Consider the following 21,061-nt stretch of genomic DNA (forward strand, 5'->3'; position numbering starts at 1 on the left):
GGGAAGATACAAATAAATAATGGTACAAATATTAACACAAGAGTAATAATAGAAAAGAATTACCTTAAGGAAACTACATGGAACTTCCATTATATAAGATACTACACTTCATATAAGGGGGAAATACGTAACAGTGGTTGTATCTTTTATTTGTCCTCAGCGTATCGGCAATCCTTCAGTAGACACTGCTTTGCAACTGATTTCTTTTATGGATTAAGTTAGTCAGCAGTGTTGAGACAGGTTCCCCCGCATGAGGAGTGAAGGGACAAAACAATATTCCTACCTTCTAACCTATTGAACAAGAATGTCTCAAACAATATCATTTGTCCCTATTTATTTCTGCAGATGCAAATGCTATTGATGGGTGAGATACATCTAAACAGCAACGGATATAACTATACTCATACAGTGTTTCTTTGATTTCTTCTCGTCACCACAGTTGTGTTGGGTTACAAATATATACACAGCACTCCACTTTGTGGCTATAAGTCTCTTTAATATTTGAATGAAATCCTGCTTATCGCTACTGCAATATTTCACACTCTGTGAGGGACACTGATATTTGCTTCTTTCGTCCATTTCATATTTTGATAGTTATGTAAATATCTTATGTGCAATCCATCTCCTTTCCAAAATAAATAAGAAAGATAAAAGCATAAGCAATTATCGACATAAAAACTGGAATGAGTCTCTCGGTTACACGTCGCACGCTTCTAACATATAGACACGCTGCATGTAACCTATTTTTGTTGTTTCATGCATGTGTCAGTATGATAAAATGAAAATAGTCTCATGTTTCTCCTTGTGCTTTTGTATTGCATAAACTACTGGACTCGTCATCTCTTCCACCTATTCATCACACAGGAGTTATTCACTTGCTTTACATGTAGCATATAGTAAAAATACAAAATATCAAATTATTAGATTAATACTTCACTATAAGCAATAAAGCTTACTTGATTTTGTTTATTTCATTTATAGCTGAGTTGAATTACATATGTTAATGAAATTATTCCACTACTCAAAGATACAAGCACTTTATTGATATATATATATATATATAGAGAGAGAGAGAGAGAGAGAGAGAATGGTTTTGAGACACACCACATATCAGTTCTTCAACATTACATATGTGTAAATCCATATTTACAAAAGGTAAAGCTTTTGAATATCTGCATAATTATTTGAAGTATTATTATCTAATGAAATGAACAGTAGATGTCACTGAAATGCAAATAGTAATAATCCTCTGAAATGCATAAATACTGTTTCACACAATACTCTAAAGTAATGCAGCGCTATGCCATGAATACTTCCACAGAAGATACAACAACTAATGTGCGATAGTTAGTCATAATGATGCCTTCCATGTGATGAACTCTGCAATACAAATCATACGTTGAACAGAAACTAAAACATTAAATACTAAATATAAATACATGGGGAAGTGATGTAAAATATAAGAGGGTTTATGTACGTCAAGAAAGTTTCATTAGAATACAATAATAGTTTTGAATTTTATTAAACAACTTAAAGCTTAACCACATGTGTGGAAACAACAATCACTTCACTATAGCATTTGTAGATTAGTGATTGTTACTGAAATAAATGAAAAAAAACAAATGAAGTAAATACGGCAAGCACTGCATCCCATATTCTGTATTCATCACTGTGTGCTGACGCGCTTGAGTAGCTTTGCCCATTGACAGAAAAAAAAATAATAAATAAATGAAATCTCTTCTTGCATCTTGCACAAGTGTATTTCAACAGAACAAAGACGTAAAAGAAATTTTATGCTTAATATATTTACTCATTTATTTGAAGGAAAGGTACAATAACCAAAAAACTATAAAGGTGCATGTGAGTTATACTTCATTGTCAGATAAAGTTAACTTCACAACCCTCCTGAAACACAAAAGGAAAATTAAAAGAATTGCAATGAAGAAACAGAAGAAATACAATATGTTTTTTCCAACCTCTAACATGTTATATGTAAAAGTGACGAAATGGTCTTCACAATAGGATGCTACTCATGACCTCATTTCCGTGTGAATGCTGGTGCATCTCGATATTTTCTCTCTTCATGATACGCTATTATAAGCTCTTTCTGTATCTTGTTATCAAATGTTATTTGATACTGGTCAATACCATCCCAAAATACTTGTGTTTCCTCAGTTTGTTGCTCAGCATCAGCGGTGTTGTTGTTCACACATCGTTGCCGCGTCTTAATCACACCACCATAAATAGCATTAACATATATCATCTCCCATGCCATGTTACGAGAAAAGGTATCCCAATCGGAAAAATACCTTGCAATGTTTGTCATAAATTCCTGTAACTCTGAAACACTTGCTTCTTTCCTGTAATTATCTGTTATTTGAATAAGCACAATAGTCTTTGAGGCAACTCCCAGTTGTGGAAAACCATCCCGCATATCCGCAACCCTTCTAGAGCAATCTTCCACAAAGAAAAAGCCATCCACAAAAAGCTTACTCTCCTCCAATGACCTGTAGAGCACTTTGTATTTACAGTTTCCAATTGCATTCTGTCCAGCTTCTGGCAAGAACTTTTGTTCAACAAGTTGAAACTGTTGTGGGGTCATATCTTTCAGGATGCTACGCTTGTCTTCCGTCTCTCCGAGTCTTCGGAGGTAGTTCAAATGTTTTGTGACCACACAAAAGACTCTAGGAAAGAGAAGTGAAACCAAAGCCCTTGTTTTAAGCGAGTAGGCTCCGACCTTACCGTATTCCATCATGAATTCATGGGATGACATACTTTCCGCAACATCTGCAAACAGCGTACAGAGTATCATATTCCCAATGGCAACTGATAGAGGTCTACAGTGGTATGATTCGAGGTTTCCATATCTGCTCCTCTCCCGTACAATCTTTATTAACGATTCTGTGAAATGATTACCTTTCCATTCAAAATATTTTCCCATCATCATATCATAGCCATCTCGTCTATTACAACTGAGACTGCTTAGATACCCTATTACCGCCGCCTCACGACAGCAAGCTCCATTACTGAAAACATAACGAGGCAGCGGTCCCACAAAGTCAACACGTCTCTCCACCAACCTCCACTCATCCTCTAGTTCTTCCTTAACCTTCGCACGAGCATTTTCATCGAGAGTCGTATAGTTGGGAAATAGGGACAGTTTCTTCCAGGCCACAAACGCCTTAATGTCACGTACGTCATCGCAGTTTAAAATTATCCTTGTTTGTTCCAGGTTCTTCATCCAGTACTTGTAGCGAACTCCATCTGGGGGTGCGAGGACAGTCACACCCCAAACATTTCTTGGGTCTCATAAGGCAGAGTTTCCTTAGGACTATTAATATCAAAAATAATATGCCCTCTTTTTTTCAAACGCATTTCTTCAATAACATTAGTGACGTCTTTTCTCTTGTACAATACAACCCTCCCTTCCTCATTCCCCTTCTTGTTGTATATAAGGTAAGCTTTGGCATCCGTGAAATACACAACGACATCAAGCATTCCTTCATGGAAGTGAAGTAGGGAATGAAGTAAAAATGATCCAACTCCACATGATTTTCCAGTCCCTGGAATACCAATGATAATGTGTGTTGGTGGTGTGCTCTCTGTCTTTTCCACCCACCATGCATTTAATTTTTGTTGTATTATATACCACACACGCATCATTTCACGACGGACGTAAATATGACCTCCATTTCCCCCATATAAACTAATGAGAGAACATTGAAATCCGCATGATGGGTTATATATCTTTGATGTAAGGACAAAGATCTCCAGGCCAGTGGGTCTCTCCTCAAGTTCCGCATCAACTTCACAATGTTCAGGAGTTATATCCACTTCTTCTTCCGTCCATATGTGTTGTGGTCTTCCAAAGAATACCTTCATACCGAGTGGCTCTTGATTATAACCTGACATCACATAACTCCACTTCGCATAATACAGAGACTCATATAACTCCTCTTCACGAGATTTCCTTTTTCCAGTTACCGATGGATTCTGCATCTGTCGTCCACCTTGTTCCTGCACTTCACCTTGTGCACGATTAAACCGTTCGTTAAACACATTCTGAGTATTTCTCATATTGCCGTTGTTTTGAATCATTCCTATCTCAAAATAATAACTTTAAATAGGTAATATTGTGTTACTTTCTGCACATATGTGTGTGTTTGTGTGTGTGTGTGTGTTTGTGTTAAATCAAATAGTAAAATGAAGGGAATGATGTGTACACACTATCAAGCAACACATATATACAGTTCATGAATATCATAAACTAACAGAACAAATTATAACCTCTCCTTACAGTTAAACCCCTTAACAACCCCTTGCATATATTGAATAGTGATGTTCAATCAATTAAATATTCTGTATGAAAGCATGAGTAATAAGATTTTTAGATATGAGAGATAACAAACACGAAATCCTAAGTGAAGAATACTACTATTTCATATAATATAATATGTATGCATATAGTATAATATGTCATACTTTTTGAAATAATAAACAATAGTATTAATAATGAGATAAACAGAATTTACAATAATAGATTATACATTGCACACGTAATAATGAGGACAACGTATGTCACAAAGGTTCTTAATTATAACATCGAAAGAACATTAACTCAAAGCATCAGCAAACATGCACATACAAACTGTTATTCATTATAACATCTTGGCTCCATTTCACAGCATAGACGACAATGTTTGAGTGTAAACCGTAACATACAAAACCTAACACAAATATCTTCTGTACTGTTAAATATTGGGATGGTATCTCATCTCATTATTAAACACTTTCAACATTATCTTGTTGTCTCCTTGTTTGGGAACTCTCATCTTTGACACTAAGGAATATGTGAAGATACTAAGATCATTTATTTTTTTATTTCCTAGTTGCATTTGCAATTGTTCACATATTCTTTCAGTACACGCAAAAAAATTGAAAGTTTAAGGAAAATTGAATTATGAGAATAAGGAAACAAAGGATAAATTTTCTGTGAACAATAAAATATTATATAATATCTCAAATCTTCTGCAGTGATTCACCACATGTGGAAAATATATGCAATAGTTACATAACACTGACAACACTGAATAAAGGAATATATTCAATATAGTCAATATAGTCAATATATTTAATGCAAATATTACATGGAATATAAGAAGTGTAAGGAATCAAAGGAATATAAAAATAAAATGTAATGGAGAATGATGGAAACTGAAGATACATCTATGTGAGCATAGCGTTGTGTGAGTAGAAATCATTTGCATATTTTATCTTAATCTTTCCCTATATTGTACTCACTCACTCGTAAAATTTAATCATGGAAATAAAGTTTAGGGAATAGTAAAGTTGTTCTTCCACTCGCATCAAGACACAAATACATGCTTTCTGTCATTGGAAATCATGTGTCTTTATTAAATTGTAGTATCCAATAATGAAAAAGAAGTACTCTATTACTATATCACTCATCATTTCCTACATCCCTAAATATATCGCATATTGTCACTATACATATTCTTTTTATTTTTCATATACCATACAACAATCATATATTATTTACTTCCTTTCTTTAAACTGATGTTGTAATGTTCCTTTTGGAAGATACAAATAAATAATTGAACAAATATTAACACAAGAGTAATAATAGAAGAAAAGAATTACCTTAAGGAAACTACATGGAACTTCCATTATATAAGATACTACACTTCATATAAGTGGTAAAAACGTAACAGTGGTTGTATCTTTTATTTGTCCTCAGTGTATCGGCAATCCTTCAGTAGACACTGCTTTGCAACTGATTTCTTTTATGGATTAAGTTAGTCAGCAGTGTTGAGACAGGTTCCCCCGCATGAGGAGTGAAGGGACAAAACAATATTCCTACCTTCTAACCTATTGAACAACAATGTCTCAAACAATATCATTTGTCCCTATTTATTTCTGCAGATGCAAATGCTATTGATGGGTGAGATACATCTAAACAGCAACGGATATAACTATACTCATACAGTGTTTCTTTGATTTCTTCTCGTCACCACAGTTCTGTTGGGTTACAAATATATACACAGCACTCCACTTTGTGGCTATAAGTCTCTTTAATATTTGAATGAAATCCTGCCTATCGCTACTTCAATATTTCACACTCTGTGAGGGACACTGATATTTGCTTCTTTCGTCCATTTCATATTTTGATAGTTATGTAAATATCTTATGTGCAATCCATCTTCTTTCCAAAATAAATAAAAAGAAAGATAAAAGCATAAGCAATTATCGACATAAAAACTGGAATGAGTCTCTCGGTTACACGTCGCACGCTTCTAACATATATACACGCTGCATGTAACCTATTTTTGTTGTTTCATGCATGTGTCAGTATGATAAAATGAAAATAGTCTCATGTTTCTCCTTGTGCTTTTGTATTGCATAAACTACTGGACTCGTCATCTCTTCCACCTATTCATCACACAGGAGTTGTTCACTTTCTTTACATATAGCATATAGTAAAAATACAAAATATCAAATTATTAAATTAATACTTCACTATAAGCAATAAAGCTTACTTGATTTTGTTTATTTCATTTATATCTGAGTTGAATTACATATGTTAATGAAATTATTCCACTACTCAAAGATACAAACACTTTATCGATATATATATATATATATATATATATAGAGAGAGAGAGAGAGAGAATGGTTTTGAGACACACCACATATCAGTTCTTCAACATTACATATGTGTAAATCCATATTTACAAAAGGTACAGCTTTTGAATATCTGCATAATTATTTGAAGTATTATTATCTAATGAAATGAACAGTAGATGTCACTGAAATGCAAATAGTAATAATCCTCTGAAAGGCATAAATACTGTTTCACACAATACTCTAAAGTAATGCAGCGCTGTGCCATGAATACTTCCACAGAAGATACAACAACTAATGTGCGATAGTTAGTCATAATGATGCCTTCCATGTGATGAACTCTGCAATACAAATCATACGTTGAACAGAAACTAAAACATTAAATACTAAATATAAATACATGGGGAAGTGATGTAAACTATAAGAGGGGTTATGTACGTCAAGAAAGTTTCATTAGAATACAATAATAGTTTTGAATTTTATTAAACAACTTAAAGCTTAACCACATGTGTGGAAACAACAATCACTTCACTATAGCATTTGTAGATTAGTGATTGTTACTGAAATAAATGAAAAAAAACAAATGAAGTAAATACGGCAAGAACTGCATCCCATATTCTGTATTCATCACTGTGTGCTGACGCGTTTGAGTAGCTTTGCCCATTGACAGAAAAAAAAATAATAAATAAATGAAATCTCTTCTTGCATCTTGTACAAGTGTATTTCAACAAAACAAAGACGTAAAAGAAATTTTATGCTTAATATATTTACTCATTTATTTGAAGGAAAGGTACAATAGCCAAAAAACTATAAAGGTGCATGTGAGTTATACTTCATTGTCAGATAAAGTTAACTTCACAACCCTCCTGAAACACAAAAGGAAAATTAAAAGAATTGCAATGAAGAAACAGAAGAAATACAATATGTTTTTTCCAACCTCTAACATGTTATATGTAAAAGTGACGAAATGGTCTTCACAATAGGATGCTACTCATGACCTCATTTCCGTGTGAATGCTGGTGCATCTCGATATTTTCTCTCTTCATGATACGCTATTATAAGCTCTTTCTGTATCTTGTTATCAAATGTTATTTGATACTGGTCAATACCATCCCAAAATACTTGTGTTTCCTCAGTTTGTTGCTCAGCATCAGCGGTGTTGTTGTTCACACATCGTTGCCGCGTCTTAATCACACCACCATAAATAGCATTAACATATATCATCTCCCATGCCATGTTACGAGAAAAGGTATCCCAATCGGAAAAATACCTTGCAATGTTTGTCATAAATTCCTGTAACTCTGAAACACTTGCTTCTTTCCTGTAATTATCTGTTATTTGAATAAGCACAATAGTCTTTGAGGCAACTCCCAGTTGTGGAAAACCATCCCTCATATCCGCAACCCTTCTAGAGCAATCTTCCACAAAGAAAAAGCCATCCACAAAAAGCTTACTCTCCTCCAATGACCTGTAGAGCACTTTGTATTTACAGTTTCCAATTGCATTCTGTCCAGTTTTTGGTAAGAACTTTTGTTCAAAAATTTGAAACTGTTGTGGGGTCATATCTTTCAGGATGCTACGCTTGTCTTCCGTCTCTCCGAGTCTTCGGAGGTAGTTCAAATGTTTTGTGACCACACAAAAGACTCTAGGAAAGAGAAGTGAAACCAAAGCCCTTGTTTCAAGCGAGTAGGCTCCGACCTTACCGTATTCCATCATGAATTCATGGGATGACATACTTTCCGCAACATCTGCAAACAGCGTACAGAGTATCATATTCCCAATGGCAACTGATAGAGGTCTACAGTGGTATGATTCGAGGTTTCCATATCTGCTCCTCTCCCGTACAATCTTTATTAACGATTCTGTGAAATGATTACCTTTCCATTCAAAATATTTTCCCATCATCATATCATAGCCATCTCTTCTATTACAACTGAGACTGCTTAGATACCTTATTACCGCCGCCTCACGACAGCCAGCTCCATTACTGAAAACATAACGAGGCAGCGGCCCCACAAAGTCAACACGTCTCTCCACCAACCTCCACTCATCCTCTAGTTCTTCCTTAACCTTCAAACGAGCATTTTCATCGAGAGTCGTATAGTTGGGAAATAGGGACAGTTTCTTCCAGGCCACAAACGCCTTAATGTCACGTACGTCATCGCAGTTTAAAATTATCCTTGTTTGTTCCAGGTTCTTCATCCAGTACTTGTAGCGAACTCCATCTGGGGGTGCGAGGACAGTCACACCCCAAACATTTCTTGGGGTCTCATAAGGCGGAGTCTCATCAGGTCCATCAGTATCAAAAATAATATGCCCTCTTTTTTTCAAACGCATTTCTTTAATAACATTAGTGACGTCTTTTCTCTTGTACAATACAACCCTCCCTTCCTCATTCCCCTTCTTGTTGTATATAAGGTAAGCTTTGGCATCCGTGAAATACACAACGACATCAAGCATTCCTTCATGGAAGTGAAGTAGGGAATGAAGTAAAAATGATCCAACTCCACATGATTTTCCAATACCAGATATACCAATGACAATGTGTGTTGGTGGTGTGCTCTCTGTCTTTTGCACCCACCATGCATTTAATTTTCGTTGTATTATATACCACACACGCATCATTTCACGACGGATGTAGACATTATTGTCCATTATACCACTTTCATCATTGATACCTAATTGAAACGTAGCTGATGACCAACCCATCTTTGATGTAAGGAGAAAGATCTCCAGGCCAGTGGGTCTCTCCTCAAGTTCCGCATCAACTTCACAATGTTCAGGAGTTATATCCACTTCTTCTTCCGTTCATATGTGTTGTGGTCTTCCAAAGAATACCTTCATACCGAGTGGCTCTTGATTATAACCTGACATCACATAACTCCACTTCGCATAATACAGAGACTCATATAACTCCTCTTCACGAGATTTCCTTTTTCCAGTTACCGATGGATTCTGCATCTGTCGTCCACCTTGTTCCTGCACTTCACCTTGTGCACGATTAAACCGTTCGTTAAACACATTCTGAGTATTTCTCATATTGCCGTTGTTTTGAATCATTCCTATCTCAAAATAATAACTTTAAATAGGTAATATTGTGTTACTTTCTGCACATATGTGTGTGTTTGTGTGTGTGTGTGTGTTTGTGTTAAATCAAATAGTAAAATGAAGGGAATGATGTGTACACACTATCAAGCAACACATATATACAGTTCATGAATATCATAAACTAACAGAACAAATTATAACCTCTCCTTACAGTTAAACCCCTTCACAACCCCTTGCATATATTGAATAGTGATGTTCAATCAATTAAATATTCTGTATGAAAGCATGAGTAATAAGATTTTTAGATATGAGAGATAACAAACACGAAATCCTAAGTGAAGAATACTACTATTTCATATAATATAATATGTATGCATATAGTATAATATGTCATACTTTTTGAAATAATAAACAATAGTATTAATAATGAGATAAACAGAATTTACAATAATAGATTATACATTGCACACGTAATAATGAGGACAACGTATGTCACAAAGGTTCTTAATTATAACATCGAAAGAACATTAACTCAAAGCATCAGCATATATGCACATACAAACTGTTATTCATTATAACATCTTGGCTCCATTTCACAGCATAGACGACAATGTTTGAGTGTAAACCGTAACATACAAAACCCAACACAAATATCTTCTGTACTGTTAAATATTGGGATGGTATCTCATCTCATTATTAAACACTTTCAACATTATCTTGTTGTCTCCTTGTTTGGGAACTCTCATCTTTGACACTAAGGAATATGTGAAGATACTAAGATCATTTATTTTTTTATTTCCTAGTTGCATTTGCAATTGTTCACATATTCTTTCAGTACACGCAAAAAAATTGAAAGTTTAAGGAAAATTGAATTATGAGAATAAGGAAACAAAGGATAAATTTTCTGTGAACAATAAAATATTATATAATATCTCAAATCTTCTGCAGTGATTCACCACATGTGGAAAATATATGCAATAGTTACATAACACTGACAACACTGAATAAAGGAATATATTCAATATAGTCAATATAGTCAATATATTTAATGCAAATATTACATGGAATATAAGAAGTGTAAGGAATCAAAGGAATATAAAAAATAAAATGTAATGGAGAATGATGGAAACTTAAGATACATCTATGTGAGCATAGCGTTGTGTGAGTAGAAATCATGTGCATATTTTATCTTAATCTTTCCCTATATTGTACTCACTCACTCGTAAAATTTAATCATGGAAATAAAGTTTAGGGAATAGTAAAGTTGTTCTTCCACTCGCATCAAGACACAAATACATGCTTTCTGTCATTGGAAATCATGTGTCTTTATTAAATTGTAGTATCCAATAATGAAAAAGAAGTACTCTATTACTATATCACTCATCATTTCCTACATCCCTAAATATATCGCATATTGTCACTATACATATTCTTTTTCTTTTTCATATACCAAACAACAATCATATATTATTTACTTCCTTTCTTTAAACTGATGTCGTAATGTTCCTTTTGGAAGATACAAATAAATAATTGTACAAATATTAACACAAGAGTAATAATAGAAGAAAAGAATTACCTTAAGGAAACTACATGGAACTTCCATTATATAAGATACTACACTTCATATAAGGGGTAAAAACGTAACAGTGGTTGTATCTCTTATTTTGTCCTCAGTGTATCGGCAATCCTTCAGTAGACACTGCTTTGCAACTGATTTCTTTTATGGATTAAGTTAGTCAGCAGTGTTGAGACAGGTTCCCCCGCATGAGGAGTGAAGGGACAAAACAATATTCCTACCTTCTAACCTATTGAACAAGAATGTCTCAAACAATATCATTTGTCCCTATTTATTTCTGCAGATGCAAATGCTATTGATGGGTGAGATACATCTAAACAGCAACGGATATAACTATACTCATACAGTGTTTCTTTGATTTCTTCTCGTCACCACAGTTCTGTTGGGTTACAAATATATACACAGCACTCCACTTTGTGGCTATAAGTCTCTTTAATATTTGAATGAAATCCTGCCTATCGCTACTGCAATATTTCACACTCTGTGAGGGACACTGATATTTGCTTCTTTCGTCCATTTCATATTTTGATAGTTATGTAAATATCTTATGTGCAATCCATCTTCTTTCCAAAATAAATAAAAAGAAAGATAAAAGCATAAGCAATTATCGACATAAAAACTGGAATGAGTCTCTCGGTTACACGTCGCACGCTTCTAACATATAGACATGCTGCATGTAACCTATTTTTGTTGTTTCATTCATGTGTCAGTATGATAATATGAAAATAGTCTCATGTTTCTCCTTGTGCTTTTGTATTGCATAAACTACTGGACTCGTCATCTCTTCCACCTATTCATCACACAGGAGTTGTTCACTTGCTTTACATATAGCATATAGTAAAAATACAAAATATCAAATTATTAAATTAATACTTCACTATAAGCAATAAAGCTTACTTGATTTTGTTTATTTCATTTATAGCTGAGTTGAATTACATATGTTAATGAAATTATTCCACTACTCAAAGATACAAGCACTTTATTGATATATATATATATATATATATAGAGAGAGAGAGAGAATGGTTTTGAGACACACCACATATCAGTTCTTCAACATTACATATGTGTAAATCCATATTTACAAAAGGTACAGCTTTTGAATATCTGCATAATTATTTGAAGTATTATTATCTAATGAAATGAACAGTAGATGTCACTGAAATGCAAATAGTAATAATCCTCTGAAAGGCATAAATACTGTTTCACACAATACTCTAAAGTAATGCAGCGCTATGCCATGAATACTTCCACAGAAGATACAACAACTAATGTGCGATAGTTAGTCATAATGATGCCTTCCATGTGATGAACTCTGCAATACAAATCATACGTTGAACAGAAACTAAAACATTAAATACTAAATATAAATACATGGGGAAGTGATGTAAAATATAAGAGGGTTTATGTACGTCAAGAAAGTTTCATTAGAATACAATAATAGTTTTGAATTTTATTAAACAACTTAAAGCTTAACCACATGTGTGGAAACAACAATCACTTCACTATAGCATTTGTAGATTAGTGATTGTTACTGAAATAAATGAAAAAAAAACAAATGAAGTAAATATGGCAAGCACTGCATCCCATATTCTGTATTCATCACTGTGTGCTGACGCGTTTGAGTAGCTTTGCCCATTGACAGAAAAAAAATAATAAATAAATGAAATCTCTTCTTGCATCTTGTACAAGTGTATTTCAACAAAACAAAGACGTAAAAGAAATTTTATGCTTAATATATTTACTCATTTATTTGAAGGAAAGGTACAATAGCCAAAAAACTATAAAGGTGCATGTGAGTTATACTTCATTGTCAGATAAAGTTAACTTCACAACCCTCCTGAAACACAAAAGGAAAATTAAAAGAATTACAATGAAGAAACAGAAGAAATACAATATGTTTTTTCCAACCTCTAACATGTTATATGTAAAAGTGACGAAATGGTCTTCACAATAGGATGCTACTCATGACCTCATTTCCGTGTGAATGCTGGTGCATCTCGATATTTTCTCTCTTCATGATACGCTATTATAAGCTCTTTCTGTATCTTGTTATCAAATGTTATTTGATACTGGTCAATACCATCCCAAAATACTTGTGTTTCCTCAGTTTGTTGCTCAGCATCAGCGGTGTTGTTGTTCACACATCGTTGCCGCGTCTTAATCACACCACCATAAATAGCATTAACATATATCATCTCCCATGCCATGTTACGAGAAAAGGTATCCCAATCGGAAAAATACCTTGCAATGTTTGTCATAAATTCCTGTAACTCTGAAACACTTGCTTCTTTCCTGTAATTATCTGTTATTTGAATAAGCACAATAGTCTTTGAGGCAACTCCCAGTTGTGGAAAACCATCCCGCATATCCGCAACCCTTCTAGAGCAATCTTCCACAAAGAAAAAGCCATCCACAAAAAGCTTACTCTCCTCCAATGACCTGTAGAGCACCTTGTATTTACAGTTTCCAATTGCATTCTGTCCAGTTTTTGGTAAGAACTTTTGTTCAAAAATTTGAAACTGTTGTGGGGTCATATCTTTCAGGATGCTACGCTTGTCTTCCGTCTCTCCGAGTCTTCGGAGGTAGTTCAAATGTTTTGTGACCACACAAAAGACTCTAGGAAAGAGAAGTGAAACCAAAGCCCTTGTTTCAAGCGAGTAGGCTCCGACCTTACCGTATACGCTTTCACTATGTTTCTCAACCATCAGTGTTGCAACAGTTGAAAACAGCGTACAGAGTATCATATTCCCAATGGCAACTGATAGAGGTCTACAGTGGTATGATTCGAGGTTGCCATATCCGCTCCCCTCCCGTACAATCTTCACTAAACTGTGAACCACTTTTTCACTTTTCCACGTAAAATATTTTTCCAGAATCGTTTCATACTCTTCTTTCTTCTCATTTTCTAGGCTTCTTAGGTAATCACTGATATCCTGCAGCCGGTTGGTGTAACTTTGCTTGCTGAAAACATAACGAGGCAGCGGCCCCACAACGTCAACACGTCTCTCCACCAACCTCCACTCATCCTCTAGTTCTTCCATAACCTTCGCACGAGCATTTTCATCGAGAGTCGTATAGTTGGGAAATAGGGACAATTTCTTCCAGGCCACAAACGCCTTAATGTCACGTACGTCATCGCAGTTTAAAATCACATTCCAACTTAAATAGTCCTTCTCCCAATGTTCATAATAGTGTGTATCCGGAGTGTTGAGTGTAGTTATTCCCCACCCAAGATATTGGGTCTCATAAGGCGGAGTCTCATCAGGTCCATCAGTATCAAAAATAATATGCCCTCTTTTTTTCAAACGCATTTCTTCAATAACATTAATAACGTCTTTTCTCTTGTACAATACAACCCTCCCTTCCTCATTCCCCTTCTTGTTGTATATAAGGTAAGCTTTGGCATCCGTGAAATACACAACGACATCAAGCATTCCTTCATGGAAGTGAAGTAGGGAATGAAGTAAAAATGATCCAACTCCACATGATTTTCCAGTCCCTGGAATACCAATGATAATGTGTGTTGGTGGTGTGCTCTCTGTCTTTTCCACCCACCATTCATTTAATTTTCGTTGTATTATATACCACACACGCATCATTTCACGACGGATGTAGACATTATTGTCCATTATACCACTTTCATCATTCATACCTAATTGAAACGTAGCTGATGGCCAACCCATCTTTGATGTAAGGACAAAGATCTCCAGGCCAGTGGGTCTCTCCTCAAGTTCCTCATCAACTTCACAATGTTCAGGAGTTATATCCACTTCTTCTTCCGTCCATATGTGTTGTGGTCTTCCAAAGAATACCTTCATACCGAGTGGCTCTTGATTATAACCTGACATCACATAACTCCACTTCGCATAATACAGAGACTCATATAACTCCTCTTCACGAGATTTCCTTTTTCCAGTTACCGATGGATTCTGCATCTGTCGTCCACCTCGTTCCTGCACTTCACCTTGTGCACGATTAAACCGTTCGTTAAACACATTCTGAGTATTTCTCATATTGCCGTTGTTTTGAATCATTCCTATCTCAAAATAATAACTTTAAATAGGTAATATTGTGTTACTTTCTGCACATATGTGTGTGTTTGTGTGTGTGTGTGTGTGTGTGTTAAATCAAATAGTAAAATGAAGGGAATGATGTGTACACACTATCAAGCAACACATATATACAGTTCATGAATATCATAAACTAACAGAACAAATTATAACCCCTCCTTACAGTTAAACCCCTTCACAACCCCTTGCATATATTGAATAGTGATGTTCAATCAATTAAATATTCTGTATGAAAGCATGAGTAATAAGATTTTTAGATATGAGAGATAACAAACACGAAATCCTAAGTGAAGAATACTACTATTTCATATAATATAATATGTATGCATATAGTATAATATGTCATACTTTTTGAAATAATAAACAATAGTATTAATAATGAGATAAACAGAATTTACAATAATAGATTATACATTGCACACGTAATAATGAGGACAACGTATGTCACAAAGGTTCTTAATTATAACATCGAAAGAACATTAACTCAAAGCATCAGCAAACATGCACATACAAACTGTTATTCATTATAACATCTTGGCTCCATTTCACAGCATAGACGACAATGTTTGAGTGTAAACCGTAACATACAAAACCTAGCACAAATATCTTCTGTACTGTTAAATATTGGGATGGTATCTCATCTCATTATTAAACACTTTCAACATTATCTTGTTGTCTCCTTGTTTGGGAACTCTCATCTTTGACACTAAGGAATATGTGAAGATACTAAGATCATTTATTTTTTTATTTCCTAGTTGCATTTGCAATTGTTCACGTATTCTTTCAGTACACGCAAAAAAATTGAAAGTTTAAGGAAGATTGAATTATGAGAATAAGGAAACAAAGGATAAATTTTCTGTGAACAATAAAATATTATATAATATTTTAAATCTTCTGCAGTGATTCACCACATGTGGAAAATATATGCAATAGTTACATAACACTGACAACACTGAATAAAGGAATATATTCAATATAGTCAATATAGTCAATATATTTAATGCAAATATTACATGGAATATAAGAAGTGTAAGGAATCAAAGGAATATAAAAAATAAAATGTAATGGAGAATGATGGAAACTTAAGATACATCTATGTGAGCATAGCGTTGTGTGAGTAGAAATCATGTGCATATTTTATCTTAATCTTTCCCTATATTGTACTCACTCACTCGTAAAATTTAATCATGGAAATAAAGTTTAGGGAATAGTAAAGTTGTTCTTCCACTCGCATCAAGACACAAATACATGCTTTCTGTCATTGGAAATCATGTGTCTTTATTAAATTGTAGTATCCAATAATGAAAAAGAAGTACTCTATTACTATATCACTCATCATTTCCTACATCCCTAAATATATCGCATATTGTAACTATACATATTCTTTTTCTTTTTCATATACCAAACAACAATCATATATTATTTACTTCCTTTCTTTAACCTGATGTCGTAATGTTCCTTTTGGAAGATACAAATAAATAATTGTACAAATATTAACACAAGAGTAATGATAGAAGAAAAGAATTACCTTAAGGAAACTACATGGAACTTCCATTATATAAGATACTACACTTCATATAAGGGGTAAAAACGTAACAGTGGTTGTATCTCTTATTTTGTCCTCAGTGTATCGGCAATCCTTCAGTAGACGCTGCTTTGCAACTGATTTCTTTTATGGATTAAGTTAGTCAGCAGTGTTGAGACAGGTTCCCCCGCATGAGGAGTGAAGGGACAAAACAATATTCCTACCTTCTAACCTATTGAACAAGAATGTCTCAAACAATATCATTTGTCCCTATTTATTTCTGCAGATGCAAATGCTATTGATGGGTGAGATACATCTAAACAGCAACGGATATAACTATACTCATACAGTGTTTCTTTGATTTCTTCTCGTCACCACAGTTGTGTTGGGTTACAAATATATACACAGCACTCCACTTTGTGGCTATAAGTCTCTTTAATATTTGAATGAAATCCTGCCTATCGCTACTGCAATATTTCACACTCTGTGAGGGACACTGATATTTGCTTCTTTCGTCCATTTCATATTTTGATAGTTATGTAAATATCTTATGTGCAATCCATCTCCTTTCCAAAATAAATAAAAAGAAAGATAAAAGCATAAGCAATTATCGACATAAAAACTGGAATGAGTCTCTCGGTTACACGTCGCACGCTTCTAACATATAGACACGCTGCATGTAACCTATTTTTGTTGTTTCATGCATGTGTCAGTATGATAAAATGAAAATAGTCTCATGTTTCTCCTTGTGCTTTTGTATTGCATAAACTACTGGACTCGTCATCTCTTCCACCTATTCATCACACAGGAGTTATTCACTTGCTTTACATGTAGCATATAGTAAAAATACAAAATATCAAATTATTAGATTAATACTTCACTATAAGCAATAAAGCTTACTTGATTTTGTTTATTTCATTTATAGCTGAGTTGAATTACATATGTTAATGAAATTATTCCACTACTCAAAAATACAAACACTTTATCGATATATATATATATAGAGAGAGAGAGAGAATGGTTTTGAGACACACCACATATCAGTTCTTCAACATTACATATGTGTAAATCCATATTTACAAAAGGTAAAGCTTTTGAATATCTGCATAATTATTTGAAGTATTATTATCTAATGAAATGAACAGTAGATGTCACTGAAATGCAAATAGTAATAATCCTCTGAAAGGCATAAATACTGTTTCACACAATACTCTAAAGTAATGCAGCGCTATGCCATGAATACTTCCACAGAAGATACAACAACTAATGTGCGATAGTTAGTCATAATGATGCCTTCCATGTGATGAACTCTGCAATACAAATCATACGTTGAACAGAAACTAAAACATTAAATACTAAATATAAATACATGGGGAAGTGATGTAAAATATAAGAGGGGTTATGTGCGTCAAAAAAGTTTCATTAGAATACAATAATAGTTTTGAATTTTATTAAACAACTTAAAGCTTAACCACATGTGTGGAAACAACAATCACTTCACTATAGCATTTGTAGATTAGTGATTGTTACTGAAATAAATGAAAAAAAACAAATGAAGTAAATACGGCAAGCACTGCATCCCATATTCTGTATTCATCACTGTGTGCTGACGCGTTTGAGTAGCTTTGCCCATTGACAGAAAAAAAAAAAATAAATAAATGAAATCTCTTCTTGCATCTTGTACAAGTGTATTTCAACAGAACAAAGACGTAAAAGAAATTTTATGCTTAATATATTTACTCATTTATTTGAAGGAAAGGTACAATAGCCAAAAAACTATAAAGGTGCATGTGAGTTATACTTCATTGTCAGATAAAGTTAACTTCACAACCCTCCTGAAACACAAAAGGAAAATTAAAAGAATTACAATGAAGAAACAGAAGAAATACAATATGTTTTTTCCAACCTCTAACATGTTATATGTAAAAGTGACGAAATGGTCTTCACAATAGGATGCTACTCATGACCTCGTTTCCGTGTGAATGCTGGTGCATCTCGATATTTTCTCTCTTCATGATACGCTATTATAAGCTCTTTCTGTATCTTGTTATCAAATGTTATTTGATACTGGTCAATACCATCCCAAAATACTTGTGTTTCCTCAGTTTGTTGCTCAGCATCAGCGGTGTTGTTGTTCACACATCGTTGCCGCGTCTTAATCACACCACCATAAATAGCATTAACATATATCATCTCCCATGCCATGTTACGAGAAAAGGTATCCCAATCGGAAAAATACCTTGCAATGTTTGTCATAAATTCCTGTAACTCTGAAACACTTGCTTCTTTCCTGTAATTATCTGTTATTTGAATAAGCACAATAGTCTTTGAGGCAACTCCCAGTTGTGGAAAACCATCCCGCATATCCGCAACCCTTCTAGAGCAATCTTCCACAAAGAAAAAGCCATCCACAAAAAGCTTGCTCTCTTCCAATGACCTGTAGAGCACTTTGTATTTACAGTTTCCAATTGCATTCTGTCCAGCTTCTGGCAAGAACTTTTGTTCAAAAATTTGAAACTGTTGTGGGGTCATATCTTTCAGGATGCTACGCTTGTCTTCCGTCTCTCCGAGTCTTCGGAGGTAGTTCAAATGTTTTGTGACCACACAAAAGACTCTAGGAAAGAGAAGTGAAACCAAAGCCCTTGTTTTAAGCGAGTAGGCTCCGACCTTACCGTATTCCATCATGAATTCATGGGATGACATACTTTCCGCAACATCTGCAAACAGCGTACAGAGTATCATATTCCCAATGGCAACTGATAGAGGTCTACAGTGGTATGATTCGAGGTTTCCATATCTGCTCCTCTCCCGTACAATCTTTATTAACGATTCTGTGAAATGATTACCTTTCCATTCAAAATATTTTCCCATCATCATATCATAGCCATCTCGTCTATTACAACTGAGACTGCTTAGATACCTTATTACCGCCGCCTCACGACGGCCAGCTCCATTACTGAAAACATAACGAGGCAGCGGCCCCACAAAGTCAACACGTCTCTCCACCAACCTCCACTCATCCTCTAGTTCTTCCTTAACCTTCGCACGAGCATTTTCATCGAGAGTCGTATAGTTGGGAAATAGGGACAGTTTCTTCCAGGCCACAAACGCCTTAATGTCACGTACGTCATCGCAGTTTAAAATCACATTCCAACTGAAATAGTCCTTCCCCCAATGTTTATAATAGTATGTATCCGGAGTGTTGAGTGTAGTTATTCCCCACCCAAGATATTGGGTCTCATAAGGCAGAGTCTCCTTAGGACTATTAATATCAAAAATAATATGCCCTCTTTTTTTCAAACGCATTTCTTCAATAACATTAGTGGCGTCTTTTCTCTTGTACAATACAACCCTCCCTTCCTCATTCCCCTTCTTGTTGTATATAAGGTAAGCTTTGGCATCCGTGAAATACACAACGACATCAAGCATTCCTTCATGGAAGTGAAGTAGGGAATGAAGTAAAAATGATCCAACTCCACATGATTTTCCAGTCCCTGGAATACCAATGATAATGTGTGTTGGTGGTGTGCTCTCTGTCTTTTCCACCCACCATGCATTTAATTTTCGTTGTATTATATACCACACACGCATCATTTCACGACGGACGTAAATATGACCTCCATTTCCCCCATATAAACTAATGAGAGAACATTGAAATCCGCATGATGGGTTACATATCTTTGATGTAAGGACAAAGATCTCCAGGCCAGTGGTCTCTCCTCAAGTTCCGCATCAACTTCACAATGTTCAGGAGTTATATCCACTTCTTCTTCCGTCCATATGTGTTGTGGTCTTCCAAAGAATACCTTCATACCGAGTGGCTCTTGATTATAACCTGACATCACATAACTCCACTTCGCATAATACAGAGACTCATATAACTCCTCTTCACGAGATTTCCTTTTTCCAGTTACCGATGGATTCTGCATCTGTCGTCCACCTTGTTCCTGCACTTCACCTTGTGCACGATTAAACCGTTCGTTAAACACATTCTGAGTATTTCTCATATTGCCGTTGTTTTGAATCATTCCTATCTCAAAATAATAACTTTAAATAGGTAATATTGTGTTACTTTCTGCACATATGTGTGTGTTTGTGTGTGTGTGTGTGTTTGTGTTAAATCAAATAGTAAAATGAAGGGAATGATGTGTACACACTATCAAGCAACACATATATACAGTTCATGAATATCATAAA

General features: G+C 34.7%; 4 protein-coding genes across 4 annotated transcripts; all 4 read right to left on the minus strand.

Moving 5' to 3' along the window:
* Positions 1–2,038: 2,038 nt before the first annotated feature.
* On the minus strand, positions 2,039–4,098 carry TbgDal_VII1960 (the record flags this gene model as incomplete). Its single annotated transcript, XM_011776209.1, has 2 exons — positions 2,039–3,241; positions 3,286–4,098. The coding sequence occupies 2 exons, from the start codon at positions 4,096–4,098 to the stop codon at positions 2,039–2,041; spliced, it is 2,016 nt and encodes a 671-aa protein (XP_011774511.1).
* A 3,543-nt stretch (positions 4,099–7,641) lies between these two features.
* TbgDal_VII1970 (retrotransposon hot spot protein) lies at positions 7,642–9,351 on the minus strand (the record flags this gene model as incomplete). The annotated part of the gene is made up of 1 exon (XM_011776210.1): positions 7,642–9,351. The coding sequence occupies one exon, from the start codon at positions 9,349–9,351 to the stop codon at positions 7,642–7,644; it is 1,710 nt and encodes a 569-aa protein (XP_011774512.1).
* Positions 9,352–13,239: 3,888 nt separating this feature from the next.
* TbgDal_VII1980 lies at positions 13,240–15,303 on the minus strand (the record flags this gene model as incomplete). Its single annotated transcript, XM_011776211.1, has 1 exon — positions 13,240–15,303. One exon carries the CDS (start codon positions 15,301–15,303, stop codon positions 13,240–13,242), a length of 2,064 nt encoding a protein of 687 aa, XP_011774513.1.
* A 3,517-nt stretch (positions 15,304–18,820) lies between these two features.
* TbgDal_VII1990 (retrotransposon hot spot (RHS) protein2) lies at positions 18,821–20,458 on the minus strand (the record flags this gene model as incomplete). The annotated part of the gene is made up of 1 exon (XM_011776212.1): positions 18,821–20,458. The coding sequence occupies one exon, from the start codon at positions 20,456–20,458 to the stop codon at positions 18,821–18,823; it is 1,638 nt and encodes a 545-aa protein (XP_011774514.1).
* Between the last annotated feature and the right edge of the window lie 603 nt (positions 20,459–21,061).

The sequence above is a fragment of the Trypanosoma brucei genome, chromosome 7 (genome assembly GCF_000210295.1).
Source record: "Trypanosoma brucei gambiense DAL972 chromosome 7, complete sequence".
In the NCBI taxonomy this organism is placed as follows: Eukaryota; Euglenozoa; class Kinetoplastea; order Trypanosomatida; family Trypanosomatidae; genus Trypanosoma; species Trypanosoma brucei.